We start from the raw sequence: 18,710 nt of genomic DNA on the forward strand, positions 1-18,710 counted from the left end.
GTCCAAAGACATAAGCAGCAGTCGTGAAGGTGTACAAAGTTGTCTACAGCCTCTAGTTGCCTTATTCCACTTCTATCCTGGGGAATTATCACGTGGCGAGAGATATATTATGGGTCATGTGCTGATTGCTACAAAAGCTACAATTGCTCAGGGGTGGAAGACAGCCTTTCTCCCCAACATCACAATCATAGAAAACAAGATCCATAAGCATTTTGTTTTTGAAACAACAGGTGAGAAATACTCCTCCTCCGTCAATTCCATCCATATGAAATGGTTTAAATGGGGAGAATATAGGGAAAAACAAGGCCATTCCACCATTTATAGTGTTCCGGTTGTTCCCGGTGTTCTCTGTTCACCTCACGCAGATCCGGGGCAGCTCCATTAACTGAATATTTAGTATTTTGTCTATATGTGTTGTGAAGTGTTTTATAAAACATTTTTCTTGTCCTAAAAAGTTTAAGTATCAATTATATGTACAAGGACCAAGATCGATTGATTTATATTGTGATATGCTATATGTCTGGCTTACCCCTTTTCCCTTCTTTTTCCTTCTGTATCCCCATTTCTTTGTATTAAACTTTCAATAAAAACTATTATGAAAAAAAAAAAGTTGTCTACAATGTACAATTTCAGTTTGTTATTATTCACATGTATTTATAAAATTTATTGCTCAAAAAAACGAAGTGTCTAAAGACAATTTTGTAAAAAAAAAAAAAAAAAAAATTTAAAAAAGTTTTGTTCTGAATTCAGAATCGCTTTCACAGCTGGTCCCCTGCGGACTGATCCGCCTGCCGCCGCGCCCTGGTACTAGTGCTGTAAACACAACTTTTTTGCTCATCTGTAGACTTGCATGACAAAAAATAAGCACCCACTTTATGTCATCTGTAATTTTATTTGGCAATCTGAAGACAAAGATATATTTCAATTTTAAAATGATGAAGCATACCGTATAGAAAATCATTTATCAAAAAATAAACTTATTATAATTTAGCCTACATGCAAAAAAAAAAGTGCACCCATCTCTAAAATATAAAAATATTAGGTCACTTACACAAGATCATGACATAGAAATTGTATAAAATTTATTGAAAGTGTCAGTTTACTGACTAATGTGTATGTGCTATAAACTACAGACTCTGTAATGATGTAGTAGCGATAGTTCTGGCTTAAGGCAATGGCACTCAAATAACATTAGCAATAGATAATGCAAAATGGCCGGTCCCTTTAAGACAAGCATCACATTTGTACTTATGCCATAGGCTTTTTGGGCACCTAATAAAGGGGAACTCCACCTTCAGAGAATCTTCTCTGCAGAATAGGTTTGTTAAAAAAAATTTTTACCCTTAAAGCTGCACAATCACCTGCATTAAACATTTTATGAACATGCCTACCCCTATAGCTGGAGCACCGGGGGAATGATACATTCTGACGTTCCTCCTCTGCTGGGTCTCTACTACAGAACTCTTACAACATTCACCAACTTTGAACAGTGGCAGAGTGGGTGTGTGAGCAGGAGAGCCAATCACAAGCATCAGTCAAGAAAATGCAGCTTGTTATTGGTCTACCTGCAACTAGGGGACCTGAGAGGGGCGGGTACTGATTACCTGGGCCCGCATGTTGTATAGGCCCAGGCCAGCTGTTGATGGGGCCAAATATACTTTTATTTTTATTTTTTGTGGGGGGGTGTCACATCTCTCGGATTTGGCAACATCCATTCCAGTACCCGAGTCCCATTGATCTCTCAACGGCCCTGCCCTCTATCCTCTAAAGTCCACCCTCCTCAGTTTTGATCAGGGATGTATTGGCCCATCAAGGAAATCTTTTTTGTACAGTAGGTAGTACTGTAACTTTACAGCAAAATGAACACTATGGGGAAGGAAGGGGTCCTTGTAGGTGGGGGCGATCGGGCAGTGCCGGGGCCCCCTCAAAACCAGGCCCCTTAAATGCTGCGTATCTTGCATCCCATATAGACCACCCTGCACTTGGGAATTACCTGGTCGGGAATATCAGTGATTGATCAGATTATGGGGTCTATTTACTAAGTCTTGGGTGGAGATAAAGTGAAGGGAGATAAAGTACCAGCCAATCTGCTCCTATCTGCCATGTCACAGGCTGTTTGAAAAATGACAGTTAGGAGCTAATTGGCTGGTACTTTATCTCCGTCCACTTTATCTTCATCCAAGGTTTAGTAAATAGACCCCCATCTCTCACCACACACATGGTACTGTATAAATGAGGCCTGTATTTTACATGCATACAAATAACATATAATAGAAGAAACTACTCTCAGAATTATGGCGAATCATGACTAAAAAACACAAAGATTATTAAGCTGGACAAACATTTACTTTGCTGTTTCAATGTACTTGGTCATTCAAGAGAGTTTCAGAATGAAAAACACATTTAAAGTGTATTATGTTGTCTCATTGCTGTGCAAGCTTTCTTGTTGGGTGCTGCCTGGAGTGCGCCAGATGAGACAGTCGGACACGGTCAGTCGCTGGTACGGGGCAGACTTAGCTCTCTGCAGTAAAAGGCTGGTTGAACCTTCCCTGTTGCTGTTACAGATCATTGGGATGACGGTGGTAGATGGCTTCTGGGAGGCTGGGAGGTTCGCCTGGCTTCTCAACATGTGCCGGTAGGTCGTCAGTCCAGAGCACGAGGCTGTCGTTGCCCGATTCAGCCTGGGAACCAGCAGCTGAGGGACCTTCCCCACCTTATCCTGCTGTGCCCAGAAGTCGGTTCGATAAGTGCTGAGGATGGGCCTCTGCCTCTTCATTTCCTCCTGCAGGGGGATCCAGGTGGTAAAGTTGTGGGATTCCCTGTTCTCCAGAATTTTTTTCTTCCCGAGTCCCTTAATGAAGACAGAACAACTTTTACCTCAGAACATTCCATTGACTTCCCATTTACTGTAAATGTGCCGCCTTTACCGTACTAGAAGAAAACCCTTACCGTGATTATATTCTCCTCTAATATTTTTAATGAAGCTTCTCATCCTCATCAACAACTCCTTAATTATCCCCTTGCTCAAAATCATCACGCCTCTTTTCAGGATTGCAAAAAAAAAAAACCCTCCCCCTCCCCCCACAGTCCCTGGATGCAAACGGTGCCTGTAAAAGCTGATTCTGTTCTGGCTTTTCCACGTGTAATGCAAAGTAAAGCGATGCGTGATCACTAGGATTATAGAGATAATTGGCTGCTCTGGAGCTGTGAGAAGTCAGGAAAATAAGTACTTACAGGGAATGCAGTGAGCGGCAGGAGTTCGCTTGTTATACTAGAGATAGGAACTGCCGCTCACATCCATAGAATTAAATACATCGTTTAGAGTTCAAACACAAACAAGCCTAATTAGGCGATGACGGGGACAATATTTAAATCATGGAGCAAATAGATTCAGTGACTAGCGCTAAGGGAACCCAACATGGTGCCTCCCCTGGGGACAGATAATGTTTTATTGGGGTTGCCAAGAGGAATTGTAAAGGGTAAATATACTCTGCAAATATTGCTGGCGCGATTACATTCTAGCTCAGATCAATCTGTGTGTGTATATATTTAACAATAGGGCAAAAAAAAAACACTAAGCAGGCGCTAATAAAAAAAATTAAAGTTATATATCACTACGTCTAGGAAAAGCAGCAAAACAAATACGAGCTTGTGTGAGCTCAAATACTATGGCCACAGAATGGTCACTGGATACTAGAAACAGAGACGGGTTTTGCGCTAATTGATATTATGTATCTGAAAAATAGGAGTATATAAAAGTATAATAGGGATATGGTAGAACCCACACAAAGCTCAAGACGCCATTTCTAACCACATTCTTTTTCCAAACACTGCTCCGAAATTGTAGTTTTTTTTTTATGATTGAATTAGGTGAGGAACAGCTTTTTAGAACTTATCCAACACGATTTTGTAAAAAAAATAATATTTTTTTAACCACTGTATACCATAAAAATGGCAATTTTTATGGTATATAGTAATGATGGCCATCGATAGAAACATCGATTTACACCACAGCTGCCGATGTTTCCTTAACATCGGTTGGGGGCTGCCATCTATATACGTGTGTCCGTATATATATATATATATATATATATATATATATATATATATATATATATATAGCGTTACAAATGAGACCAGCAGCACACACCATAAAGTGTAAAATATTGGAGTGCAGGCACATAACATGTTACTTGGTATAGAAAAGAGAGAGTCAGCACATAAAAAAAGTGTTTTACCCATCAGAAAAAATGTATATCCATATAATGTGCATATCCATAGAAAAGTCATGGCTCAGAGGGACTTGTAGAACATCAAAGGAAGAATATATAGCAACTACATGGCATCATCAATAAGAGTACTCATCACAAGTGTCCCTCCTGTGTGCAGGGACCTTCATTTGATGTCTTACAATACAGTATATATATATATATATATATATATATATATATATATATATACACACATATATACATATATATAATATATAATATAATGGCCAGGGCTCTGCTGTTTATACGTGGGGGTGGGGCTTGCATAAATAGGGGAGAAGCTGCTGATGGCAGGGGTGTAGAGAGGGAAGGACAGTGCTGATAGCAGGGGTGTAGAGAGGGAAGGACAGTGCTGATAGCAGGGGTGTAGAGAGGGAAGGACAGTGCTGATAGCAGGGGTGTAGAGAGGGAAGGACAGTGCTGATAGCAGGGGTGTAGAGAGGGAAGGACAGTGCTGATAGCAGGGGTGTAGAGAGGGAAGGACAGTGCTGATAGCAGGGGTGTAGAGAGGGAAGGACAGTGCTGATAGCAGGGGTGTAGAGAGGGAAGGACAGTGCTGATAGCACTACCTTCTCTGCCCAGAGGCTGCTGCTAGGAGGAGAAGGACAGGGCTCTCATCGCTGTCTTCTCTGCCCTGTCAGCAGCCGCTGGGCTGCTGCTATCCGGAGGAGGGAGACAAGGACAGCTCTATCAGCGCTGCCTTCTCTGCCCTGTCCTCTCGACAGCCGCTGGGCTGTTGTCGGGGGTGGGTGCGCTGGCGCTGGGCTGGCTAGCAGTGATCAGCCCACAGGGAGGGACAAAGGCCCTCATTCAGAGCCGGACGCTCTGAGCAGAGCGCACGCTCTGAATGAGGGCCGACCTCCATAATTATGGAGCGTCCTCCTGGACGCTCGTATAGCTGTGGGTCACCACCCACAGCCTATACGAGCGTGCAGTTTGATGGCCGCGATGGTCTTGACCATCGCGACCATCGCCACTGCGAGCCGGAGCCTGCGGTTGAGTTTTTCAACCGCAAGGCCCGGAGTGATTTTGGCTCTATCAGAGCCAAAATCACTCCCACTGACATCACTAGTGATGTCAGTGGGGCCGGCTTCTGACGGTAGGCGTTCCCTTGGTAGGCGTCAGGGAGGCACGCCCCCGGCACGCCCACCAAAGGGGGCGTGCTGTCAATCAACATCAACAGCACGCCCCCTTTGATCAGACACAACGAGCGAGTTGCACAACATCGACCCACTTGCGAGCGGACAGCCGCTTGCGAGTGGGTCTGAATCAGGCCCAAAGTGTCCAGAGGGACCAGGAGATCCCTCTGTGATTGGCGGCTGCTAGAAAATGATTTTCCAGCAGCCGCCCTCAGAGCTTTTCTGTCAAGGAAAGCCCAGTCTGGTATGGTCGTATCTGATACGACCATGCCAGGCAAGTGGTTAATATCATGTCATGTTTATATATGTATTTTGAATAAAAGTAACAATAATATAACAATAAAAACACAACAATACACCCACGTTAATAATCTAGTATAAATTTGTATATACACAGAATTGTACTTTTCAAAGCTGATTATCGATGGTTCAGGTCTGGACTCTATGGATGTCTTACTATAGCACATTAGATCCCAGGGGGCTGCTGCTAATATTCATGCTGCTACCGTGTTTCCCCGATAATAAGACCTACCCCGAAAAAAAGCCCTACCCTTACTTTTGTAACCCGGTCCAAAATAAGCCCTACCCCGAAAATAAGACCTACCGAAATCCCATTTTGAGCTGGGAACGCTTCAGAGGCCAGCGTTCCCAGTCATGCAGTGCGCGGGTGACGTCATGATGTCACCCGCGCGCTGAGGATCCTGTGCGGCCGCGCCTGCTGGATCATGTTAGATCCAGTCAGCGCGCAAGTGAGAGGGACATCTCGGACGGCAGCGAGTCAGGTAAGTACCGTACTGTACTGGTGGGTGGGGGATCAATTACAGGGGGGCTTGCACTGCAATAAGGAAGGCTGCATAAGGGACACTGCTACAGGGGGGGGCTGCATAAGGGGCACTTCTTCAAGGGGGCCTGCAAGGGGGGGGGGGTGCATAAGGGGCACTGTTGTCAATGTTAATTAAAATAAGACCTACCCCGAAAATAAGCCTTATGGTGTTTTTTTGACCCCAAAAAATAATAAGACAGTGTCTTATATCGGGGAAACACGGTATTACTAGATAATATTAATGTGGGTGTATAGTTGCACTTTTATTGTTATATTATTGTTACTTTTATTCAAAATACATATACTGTATAAACATTATATGATATTAAAAATGGCGTCTTGATCTTTGTGTGGGTTCTACCATATATATATTTAAGGTAGACCTGTGACTATGTAAATGCAGCTACACACGCTTTCCCAGGTGTACAATTTGTACGGCCAATGTGAAAGGACTGAGACGCCCACCTTTAGCTCCTGTGTACGCTGTAATACTGATAGGTGCCTCCTTATACACCACCATCAGTGGCAGGTACAGTGTCTTCGTCTGACCACGGCCTCCAATATCTGCGTTTGTACCACACCATTATGGGGCCCCGGGTACTCTCACAATACTGTTCCCCTACCAGGTGACCCAACACTCCTCACTTGGTCGTCCTCAGCCATAAGTCAGTCCTCCGGCTCTCTCCCTCCTTACACCCTCGCTCTCTGGGCCTGATTCAGGTTGGATCGCAACTAGCGAATGTAAGCTCTTTTGAGCAGGGCCCTCTACCCTCTTGTGCTTCTCCCTGCTGTATTTTCATTTATCTCTTCCTCCCCACTAGGGCAACTAACACTCGGCTACATATGTGGGTGTAAAGGTCGCTAATATATAGCTATGTTTATTATCCATGTCCGTGCCCTGCATTGTATTGTACTGTAAGTCGCTGGTTACTTGTTTATGTACTATGTAAGGCGCTGCGGAACACTTATGGTGCCATATAAATAAATGATAATAATAATAACTGCGATCGCGGCTGCGATTACGCACGCAGTCTGACTGCGATGATATGCTAATCAACTGCGATCGCTATGCCATCGCAGCACTACATAAGGACGCCCACCTTACCTTACGCACATCCGTAATACTTTGCAAGAATGTGAAAACATCGGTAACATCGTGTATAATCTGAGCCCCACGCACACTTGCACAAGGTCAGACCTTACTCAGAAATTGCTAACCTTCTGGTACGCAGTGATAGCTCAGGCTGCGTAAGGCATCACGGTGGATAATTTATGCATGCCCCTACAACGGCGTTCAAATGCCCTGGCATGCCTGCATTTCGCCGACCAACCCCCGTCACCTCCCACAAACGTAACTTCTTGTCAGTCACTCTGCGATGGGTCTGCGTAGTCACCGCGATCGCAGTTCCGATCGCAGTGGCTGCTTCTTGCACCGCGATACATATGCATGCGTAGAACACAACAATCGGGCAATGGCGTGCGTAATAGCAGTTGCGATCCAACCTGAATCAGGCCCTCTGTCCCTCCCGGTGCTATAGCTCCCCTCTTCTCACCATTCTCCCTTTTTCAACACCCACTCCTCACTAATCTCCCCTCACTTGGTTAACAGCTACCAAACAACAGCCCACTGACCCATAAACTCCGCAATTCATGTCTAATTTGTTTTGTCAACTAATATCGGTTGATATGCAATTCTAAAGGAAAGCTCATTAACATCTGTACCCTGAGCACGCAATCTACTGCTGAACTGTCCTGTGCTACTGTTTCAATCTCTGATCTCTCTGTACAAGTTTCTGAATGTTATTATCTGTTATAAAATGCTAAATAAATCGTTTTTTTTTTAATGGAGTCTCCTAACAAGCTCCTGGGAGGTAATCATATGTAAATTGCAATTGTTAAATTATTGTTATCGAAGTGGGAAACAGGACATGGACGATTATATACTCATCGTATAAAGACAATAATCTGAGCCTCAAGTTCTAATGTTCGGAGCTATGGACAGTACAAGGCACCATATTCTTTGGTGAAACAAAACATTTCAAACCATGTTGTTTCATTCTTATACACGTTTATATTGACAATTAAATAGATCCTAAAGAGACCCCAAACCTCCAATTACCATCTTCCTGCTGGATCAGGCAGGTGCTAGAGATATTATAGGGTCATCTCTCTATAAATGTTGCCGTTATTGTTTACTTCCGTCTATTGACCTTGCTTTTGGTGGGCGCAGCTGTAATTACCCTTTGGCATCTGTGATTGGCAGGAAATTACATTACAGCAGTGGTCACATGCCAACATCTGTCACAGACGGGCACCCCGGGCGGACAAAACGTGGACAACCAACAGCTTGAAAATGAATCCTATTAAACTCAGTGCGTCCCAATTCCCATAATGTGTACAGCAAAAAAAAAAAAAAAAAGATAAAATGTTGCATTGTGTTTCCATTTCTTGGTGTGTTATGCTGGGTACACACCTATACTATCGTCGGGTCTTTATTTCGATTTTGACCCGTTCAAGCGATATTCGCAAGAGCGTGTACGCACCTTCCGTCATGTTTCGTCAGAATAAAACTGGTCGCATCACAGGATTGCATGTTATGTGCTGTTTAATATTTATCCAATTTGACCGGGTGAGATGTGTGTACGCACCTTCGACTGCTCTTCCAACCGTTCTTGCGATTCCACACCACCTGCAGCGCCTGCTTTGTGGGTGGTACCAAATTTTTTTCTTATGATATTCTGGCAGTCGGGGTTGAAGGTCGCAAGTATCATTGTACAGGTTTGTACACGCGTATCGGCACTGTGATCGGTACTTCCGATTGGGAGTGAAGTCGATCAAACCATTGCATCGAAAGAGTAATCACAAAGGTGTGTACCTAGCTTAAGGCTGGGTACACACTGCGCGATATGTCGTTCAATCAGCTCGATGGGCAACATATCGCATAGTGCATAGGCAAGTGCGTACAGACGATATGTCTGTGAACGACCTCATTCACAGACATAGCATTTCTATCCTGCCGCACACCCGATGCCGATATATCTTGCAGATTCAGCGGCACGTCTGGCCATGTGTACAGGCGACCCGCTGTCCGTCCATACACTTGCTGCAGGGACCCGCGGGTGACTGACATCTCAACTGGGCGGGCAAACAGACACATCCAGCGGCAGATTGGTAAGTGTGTATTGTTTTACCAATCTGCTGCTCGGTCTGCAGATCCCTGGGTCAGCGGATATGTCGCCCAGGTATGTACCCAGCAGTAATGGGCAAGTCTACTTGTCTTGCATAAACCCAGCACTGTAGAGACACAAACGCAGCCGTAGTAATGTTAGTACTTACATTTTCAAAAGAAGAGACAGAGTTTGGGAATACATGGCGGTTTTCGTACTTGGAAAATATATGTTTTGTTGGACTTTCCTGAAAGATAAAATTAAAATAATGCTGAATTTATTCCTTGCATCCGTTGGGGACCAAGAGTCCAGTTACAATTATACGTAGGTTATTATATTAAAATGGAAACATTACTCGCCACATATTATCTCCACATGATAACTCCTCTTTATATGATTACCTCCAAAGCATTCATTACACAAATGACATTAGCTTACTGTGTGCACCAACCACAGAGGTTTGGTAAGGTTAGACATTATTATTATAATTATTATCTGCAGGCTTCATCTGTGCATAAGTAATGTAGAGTAGAATGAGGTTTTAGAGGACAGTCACTTTTTTTGATGCTAGAGTAAGTATTGTCAGGCAATGTACAGGGAATGAGACGTCCCTGTAGGAATATCGCCGATCACTGTCGGTTTGGGTCATGGGGTACTACCACCTGGGAAATGCAACGGTAGGAGCCAATCAAAGAGTGTGTGAGCGGTCTCAAAGCTGAAGGGGCATGGCCAACTACCAAAGTGGGTGTGGCCAGCTGCCAGTGAGGCGTGGCCAATGACTAGAGGGGGTGAAAGGGCAGAAGAATGAATGCCCCGGGCACCTCGCTTGAGTGATTCTTCTTTTGCCCGAGATACCACACAGGATGTACAGTGGGGGTGGCGGCCAAGAACGAAGGTGGGTCGTGAGCGCGTCACGTCCTGCGTTTGCGATCCTGTATGCAAGAAACATGCATCCGGCATCTCAGTTCCTGCAGTCATTCTGTGTACAATCAGGCCGATTGTCCACTTAATGGAAAATGACAGTATATAGAAATGGGTTGGGTATGTTATACCGACGTGTAGAATGCCGGCTGTCAATACACTGACAACTGCATCCCGATAGCTATAATCCCGACAGGGGAAAGGTAAGTAGTGTTCTTCTGTCCTATTTACCCCCTAACTCTCCTGCACCCTAACACTAACCGTCCCTAACACTAACCCTCCCGGTAAGGGCCTAAACCTAACCCTCCCCCCTTAGTGCCTCACCCTAACCTCCCCCCAGTGGTCCTAACCCAAACTCCCCCTGTCTGTAGCCTAACCCTAACCTCCCCCTCCCGCAGCCTAACCCTTATACCCCCCAGGACACCTAAACCTAACCCTCCCCCCAGTGGTCCTAACCCAAACTCCCCCTGTCTGGAGCCTAACCCTAACCTCCCCCCTCCCGCAGCCTAATCCTAAAACCGAACAGGGCACCTAAACCTAAGACCCCACCCCCCGTTCCCCGCGGCTAATAGCTACTCAGCCCCACTGTACTTACGATCGGGATGCCGGCTGTTGGGATTCCGGCGTCAGCATCTCCAGCCATGTCGGGATTACGTCGCCGGTCTTCCCACGCTGATCGGGATTCCGCAGTTGGCAACCCGGCCATCGATCAATTAACTGCGTTCCATAGAAATATGTGTGTGTGCGCATGTGTATGTGTGGGCATGCGTGTGTGTATGTGTGGGCATGCGTGTGTGTATGTGTGGGCATGAGTGTGTGTATGTGTGGGCATGTGTGTATGTGTGGGCATGCGTGTGTGTATGTGTGGGCATGCGTGTGTGTATGTGTGGGCATGCGTGTGTGTATGTGTGGGCATGCGTGTGTGTGTTTTCATTCAACTATAAAAAAGCATCTTAATATAATAAAATATATAAGCAGCAGGCTCTGATACCAGAACAAAATGTGTTTGCCCTCTTTTTAAGCATCTCACAAGTAAATGCATTTTATAGTTTTCAATTAAATGCTCTTCCCAGCCTTGGAATATAATCTCCGGGTCTGCTTAGACGAGATGCGCAGCCTTAAATTGAACTTTCATATGCGAAACACTGAGTTAAAATATTCAGGCTTAATTCTGACGTTCCACGGCGGCACTGATTTAAAATGTGGAATATGTAATATACTCGGAACCAAAAAAAAACATATTACACATTCTGCAATTAAATATAGGAAAATATCACAAAGCAAAATGAGTCATTCTTAGTCATTTCCTTTTCATCTCACCTATTTATATTTAGACTTTCTGCGTCAATCCCGTGCGTTTAAATATACAATGCGTTTTAGCTACTGAAGGCCCTGTGCGATGGCACCGCTTGCGCACCTCTAGTAATGGCGCTGGTCCTGCGGATTATTGCATCAGCATAAGGTAGTATGGGCCTCATTTATCAACGAGTTTTATCATTCAAAACAAGTGATAAAACTCGTTACGTGTGATAAATAGTACTCCAGCCAATCAGCTCCCAACTGTCATCTGTTTGCAAGATGAGCCCCTAAGTCAGTCTTCTGCGGCTGCCGGCAACTTCAGACACTGCGTGTGAGCGTGCGAGCTAAAATCAGCCCCGATGTGTGTCAGTGAATCCTTGCAAACAGTCTCTGATGCAAGTGCTCCAAAATATATTGTAAGAGAATGGTCCTGTGCAATCGGGATTTATGAGTAGCGCTTACTTAATGCTGCGTCAATATCTACATCCCCTGCAGCAGTCACAGCCGTTAACACTGTGTAAAACCCACCGGAGTTCTATGGGAATAATAGCTTTTAGCGCCTGCGAGTTTAACGTATCTCAAAGTGCAATATTGAGATAGGTTAATTTATAATGCAAGGTCACCTGGCACATACCCTTCACCAGACATTTAACAGCCATGTGTGTGTATCCTAATATATAAGATAGTATACAGTACATGCCAGTGTTTTATATTAGTTTAAATACTTTACACAGCTTTTAGCTGCAGTTTCCTTCAAAGGAATTGTTTTTGCAATAACAGACGTGTTTTATTTATTTTGCCAAATACAGTTAAGCGAAGTCTGATTACAAGAAGGGATACAATATACACAGGGGCAGATGTACTAAGCCTTGGAGAGATAAAGTACCAACCAATCAGCTCCTGACATATTACAGGCTGTGGGGCCTATTCATCATTACTAAAAATTCTCTGGAGGTAATTATGTTTAGAACTCGCATGGAGTTCTACCTAATTACCAGAGGAATTCTTCATTCCTCCTCCCCATAACTATCTATTCCGAAAAGCTGTCATTTTTGCGTTGACAGCTTCTCAGAAAGTAGAATCTTTTCCCTGCCTAATCCTCTGCTGTCCTCCGTCTCCATCAGCTCTGCGTGTCCAGCTCTCCCCCGGTGCACACTCCATCCAGGTTATGTCCCCGCACCCACCCCCCCTTCCTATACAGGCCTGCCCGGCTGGAGCTGCAGCCACTGCCGGTTAGAAGGAAGCAGCCGCGATCCGCCAACCCCCGCCCAGCTGTTACCTATCTGTTGCAACTTGTGAGTATTGTGGACACGGCCGGTGGGGAGATGCTGGGTTTGCACCGGCCGTGGCTCAGTGCTCCAAACTGCACCTGTTACACAGCATGGAGCCGTGGCCGGTGCAGACACCGCATCTCCCCGCCGGCCGCGGCTCTGTGCCGTGTAACAGGAGCAGTTTAAAGCTGTGACGCAGGGAATGTTCTGCCCACAGCTGCATGCGGCTGCTGTCGGGCAATGTCTCCCCTTTGTGTGTTGCCCGGTGGCACTTGTAAGTGCTCTTTATTTAACTGTTTATAGCAGTGGCGTAACTTCATCCCAGATGTCCGGAGGCAAGATAAATGTTGGTGCCCCCCCAAACTATATGTACCACCCCCCAGCACCTATGCCAGCCCCAGCTGCCGCTGCCCCCCTTATGCAGTTCCTTTTATATAATGCCCCAAGTAGTGGACCCCCATGCAGTGCCCGCCTATGTAGTGCTCCCCAGTAATGGTCCCCCTATGCAGTACCTCCAGTAGTGAGCCTCCGGTAGTTGCCCCCAGTAGTGAGCCCCCTGTAGTTGCCCCCAGTAGTGAGGCCCCTGTAGTTGCCCCAGTAGTGAGGCCCCCGTAGTTTCCCCCAGTAGTGAGGCCCCTGTAGTTGCCCCCAGTAGTGAGATCCCTGTAGTTGTCCCCAGTAGTGAGCCCCCTGTAGTTGCCCCCAGTAGTGAGGCCCCTGTAGTTGCCCCCAGTAGTGAGCCCCCTGTAGTTGCCCCCAGTAGTGAGCCCCCTGTAGTTGCCCCCAGTAGTGAGGCCCCTGTAGTTGCCCCCAGTAGTGAGCCCCCTGTAGTTGCCCCCAGTAGTGAGCCCCCTGTAGTTGCCCCCAGTAGTGAGGCCCCTGTAGTTGCCCCCAGTAGTGAGGCCCCTGTAGTTACCCCCAGTAGTGATGCCCCTGTAGTTGCCCCCAGTAGTGAGCACCCTCTAGTTGCCCCCAGTAGTGAGGCCCCTGTAGCTGCCCCCAGAAGTGAGCACCCTGTAGTTGCCCCCAGTAGTGAGCCCCTGTAGTTGCCCCCAGTAGTGAGCACCCTGTAGTTGCCCCCAGTAGTGAGGCCCCTGTAGTTGCCCCCAGTAGTGAGGCCCCTGTAGTTGCCCCCAGTAGTGAGGCCCCTGTAGTTGCCCCCAGTAGTGAGGCCCCTGTAGTTGCCCCCAGTAGTGAGCACCCTGTAGTTGCCCCCAGTAGTGAGCCCCTGTAGTTGCCCCCAGTAGTAGGCCCCTGTAGTTGGCCCCTGTAGTTACCCCCAGTAGTGAGCACCCTGTAGTTGCCCCCAGTAGTGAGCCCCTGTAGTTGCCCCCAGTAGTGAGCACCCTGTAGTTGCCCCCAGTAGTGAGCCCCTGTAGTTGCCCCCAGTAGTAGGCCCCTGTAGTTACCCCCAGTAGAGGCCCCTGTATTTGCCCCCAGTAGTGAGGCCCCTGTAGTTGCCCCCAGTAGTGAGCACCCTGTAGTTGCCCCCAGTAGTGAGCACCCTGTAGTTGCCCCCAGTAGTGATGGCCCCCACCGCGTGCGCGCACACACAAAAAAAACAAACAAACAAACACACACTTACCTTTATCCCCGCTCCAGTGCTGCTGCCGTTATGACGTCACTCCCATAGTACACTGTGGGACCCGGAAGACGGAGGGAGCTCCGTCCTCCGGCAGCCGCCGGGGGTTTGAATAGGAGCCGGGCGCCCGCTGGTAACACACTCAGCGGGCGCCCGGCAAATGGAGGGTGCAGGGGGTGCGACCGCACCCCTTGCACCCTCCGTAGTTACGCCAATGGAGGTGGAGCGCCGATCAGCGGCGCTCCTTCTCCATGCAGCTCCCGGGGACAATGGAGCCCGGCGGCAACTGACTCCACTGTCTCCGGGAGTTCCGCCACTGGTTTATAGTAAATAAACAGTTAATGGAAAAAGCACTTACAAGTGTCTCCGGGGAACACACAGAGGGGAGACACTGCCCGCAGCAGCCGCAGGGAGAACACACTGTGCAGCTGGAGCCGGAGGACAGAGCGATGGAGGGAGCCGGATGAAGACCTGCCCAGCTGAACCAGCTAAGTACATGCCGATTCTACAGCCTTACAGGGGCAGTACGCCATCTAAACTTGGCGTATAGTAACACCATCAAATTCCGAAAATACATCATTTTCGGAATTTGATGAATAGCCTACTGTAATTTCTTCATCCCCACCCATACTAATGTACTAATAATGTATGGGGAGTGTGGAATTTAAAACAGAAGTGATATCTCCTGTATTAAGGCCCTCATTCAGAGCCACTCGCTAGCGGCAGTACGCTCGTTCCGAGCGATGTTCGCACATCTGCGCATGCGTACGGATCGTTATACGCATGCGCGAACCAGTCAGTGCGGCCGAAATTCATGTGCTCGCAATATAGCGAATGCCTGCTATTTTGAGTGACAGAATGAGGCGTATGTGGGTGGTAACAGGGGAAGGTGCTTGAAAATGGGGAGTGGAGATCCGAACGCAGGCGTGCTTAAAGGTCAAAACGGGCGTTTTATGGGTGTGCATAATTAATACAGCAGCATCATTGACCACGTCACTGGGTTATTTTCTAGCCAGAACTGCTCGCAAGTTTGTGGTAGCAAAAACCAACCACAAGAATAGCGAGCAGTTCATACGCTGGTCGATGTACTCGATTAATCTAATAAATAGCGGACATGACGTATGGTGCGTGCGGCCAGGGGGCGTTTTTAACAAATAAACGAGCGTATGTTTTGCTCGCTCATTCAAACTTAGAGGTGGGAACAGACTGCAATTTGCGAACTGATCATTTGAATAGCCACCCCTTGTTTTTGAACGAGCGAGCGCAAATAGCGAACGGCTCTGAATCAGGCCCTAAGTGTGTTAATGAATACTTGGTAATTAAGGAAAAATTTCCTTAAAACTGTTACTTTAGTGTTGATGAATAGGCCCCTGTGTTTGAAAAATGACAGTTAGGAGCTGATTGGTTGGTACTTTATCTCTCCGAAAGGCTTTGCACATAGACACCTTAGGGACGGATTCAATTAGACACGAAAAAGTGCTGTCTGGAGAAAATTTTATGCCGATTTTGCCTTTCGCCTGTTTTCAAAGTATCTCCATATTCAATTCCAGGACGATTTCGCCTAAGCGGAAATTCAATGCATTGTAATAGGCAAAAAAGTATCTCCATTGAATAGGAGGTGAAAAAAAGTGCAAAATCTTTATTTTGGGGTGCAAACGTGGGGAAACTAATCAGAACCCCCAAAGGACAAATCAGCCCAAAATAAATAAAAAAAAAATTACCTCAGAACACCCCAAAAAAGACACGTAATTTTTGGCGCGAAAAAGTAATAAATGGGGGGACCACTATAAAAACTAGTGAAATAGGGTTCTTGGGGTGCTGTAAGGAGGGACCAAGGACCCTTGCTCTGGATGAGGGAGGCTGCTTTTTTTTTTTTAAACCAGCCTCCTGGCCGCTCGCTAAGCTGCGGGTGACCACCCACAGCTTTTGCGAGTGGCCAGGTGATGGTCGCGATTATCGCGACCATCGTGATTGCGATGAGACCCTTGTGGTAGGGTCTCATCTGCCGCAAGCCCCAGTGAGCTTCCAGCTCAAATAGAGCAGGAAGCTCCCTACTGACATCCTTCAGGAACGCCTCCGTTTGTCCAGCCACCTCCCCCTCCCCGCCTACAAAACGGGGCGAGCTATCGATCAACATCGACAGCTGCCCCGTTTGTAGCCAGCCCCGGAGCAAGTGAATTTCTCACTCGCTACGGGGCTTGTTTGCGCGCGGCGCGTGCGCAGTGCCCTACCATCGACCCGCTTGCGAGCGGGTCTGAATGAGGTCCCAAGTGTTTTTGGGATTGCAGGTGCATGTATGAGGGTGGTTTTTCGCCTTTTTTTTAAAAGTTCACCTTAGAGACACAAAAAAATGCTAGCACCCATTTTCAAGTACCCCAAATTTGAGAGGAGTATTTATTTTCACCAAAAAATACTGGCCCTCATTCAGAGCCGTACGCTCTGAGCAGAGCGCACGCTCTGAATGAGGGCCGCCCTCCTAAAAAATGGAGCGTCCTCCTGGACACTCGTATAGCTGTGGGTCACCACCCACAGCCTATACGAGCGTGTAGTTTGATGGCCGCGATGGTCTTGACTAGGGGTGTGCACCGGCCACTTTTCGTGTTTTGTGTTTTGGTTTTGGATCTGGATCTTTCTTCGTGTTTTGGATCTGGATTGGTTTTGCCAAAACCACCCTTCCGTGTTTTGGGTTCTGGGTTTTGTGTTTTGGATCTGTATTTTTTTGAAAAAAAGCATAAAAACAGCTAAAATCACAGAATTTGTAGGTTTTTCTGCTCCTATGCTATTATTAACCTCAATAACCTTAATTTCCACTCATTTCCAGTCTATTCTGAACACCTCACACCTCACAATAGTGTTTTTATGTCCAAAAGGTTGCACCGAGGTAGCTGGATGACTATGCTAAGCGACACGAGTGGGCGGCACAAACACGTGACCCATCTAGGAGTGACACTGCAGTGGCAGGCAGGATGGCAGTAAGAAAAACTAGGCCCCAAACTGTACATAATGCAAAGAAAAAAAGAGGTGCAAGATGGAATTGTCCTTGGGCCCTCCCACCCACCCTTATGTTGTATAAACAGGACATGCACACTTTAACAAATCAATCATTTCAGCGCCAGGGTCTGCCACACAACTGTGGCTGAAATGATTGGTTCGTTTGGGCCCCCACAAAACAAGCTGGCAATTAATGTGTCCCTGCACAAACTGGCTCTACGGAGGCAAGATGTCATCCTCATCCTCCTCATCCACCGATTCCTCACCCTCTTCAGTGTGTACATCCTCATCCTCACAAAGTATTAACTCGTCCCCACTTGAATCCACCACCACAGGTCCCTCTGTACCTTCTGGAGGCTGGTCTCCCTGGAAGAGCTGATAATTCATTTTGATGAACATCATCTTCTCCACATTCTGTGGAAGCAACCTCCTACGCCTTTCGCTGACAAGGTTCCCGGCTGCACTAAACACTCTTTCGGAGTACACACTGGAGGGGGGGCAACTCAGGTAAAATAGAGCCAGTTTGTACAGGGGCCTCCAAATTGCCTCTTTTTCCTGCCAGTACAGGTATGGACTGTCTGACATGCCTACTTGGATGCTGTCACCGATGTAATCCTCCACCATTCTGTCAATGGTGACAGTATCATATGCAGTGACAGTAGACATGTCAGAAATTGTTGCCAGGTCCTTCAGTCCGGACCAGATGTCCAAACTTGGTCCTGCCTGCCCTGCATCACCGCCAGCGGGTTGCTTAGGATACCTAAGTTTTTTCCTGGCAGCCCCAGTTGCGGGAGAAAATGAAGAAGGAGCCGTTGACGTGTCACGTTCCACTTCAGCTGACAGTGTGTTCACCAGCAGGTCTTTGCACCTCTGCAGGCTTGTGTCGGCCGGAAAGAGAGACACCACATAGGCTTTAAACCTAGGATCGAGCACGGTGGCCAAAATGTAGTGGTCTGATTTCAACAGATTGACCACCCTGGAATCCTGGCAAAGCGAATGAAGGGCTTCATCCACAAGTCCCACATGCCGAGCGGAATCGCTCCGTCTTAGCTCCTCCTTCACTTTCTCCAGCTGCTTCTGCAAAAGCCTGATGAGGGGAATGACCTGACTCAAGCTGGCAGTGTCTGAACTGACTTCACGTGTGGCAAGTTCGAAGGGCTGAAGAACCTTGCACAACACGGAAATCATTCTCCACTGCGCTTGAGTCAGGTGCATACCCCCTCCTTTGCCTATGTCATAGGTGGAT

At 47.0% G+C, this 18,710-nt stretch overlaps 1 protein-coding gene across 2 annotated transcripts in view; it reads right to left on the reverse strand.

The window, feature by feature from the left end:
* Positions 1–2,180: 2,180 nt before the first annotated feature.
* CIMIP7 (ciliary microtubule inner protein 7) overlaps positions 2,181–18,710 on the reverse strand; it is a 76,169-nt gene continuing 59,639 nt past the window's right edge. For both annotated transcript variants that reach the window (XM_088473279.1, XM_088473280.1), the window contains 2 exons: positions 9,570–9,647; positions 2,181–2,851 (listed from right to left, as the gene is read on the reverse strand). In XM_088473279.1, the coding sequence (XP_088329405.1) occupies positions 2,414–2,851; positions 9,570–9,647 (516 nt within the window). In that variant the 3' untranslated portion in view covers positions 2,181–2,413. The remainder of the gene's footprint in view (positions 2,852–9,569; positions 9,648–18,710) is intronic.

The sequence above is a fragment of the Taudactylus pleione genome, unplaced genomic scaffold, assembly GCF_031769625.1.
Source record: "Taudactylus pleione unplaced genomic scaffold, aTauple2 ptg000133l, whole genome shotgun sequence".
Classification (NCBI taxonomy): domain Eukaryota; kingdom Metazoa; phylum Chordata; class Amphibia; order Anura; family Myobatrachidae; genus Taudactylus; species Taudactylus pleione.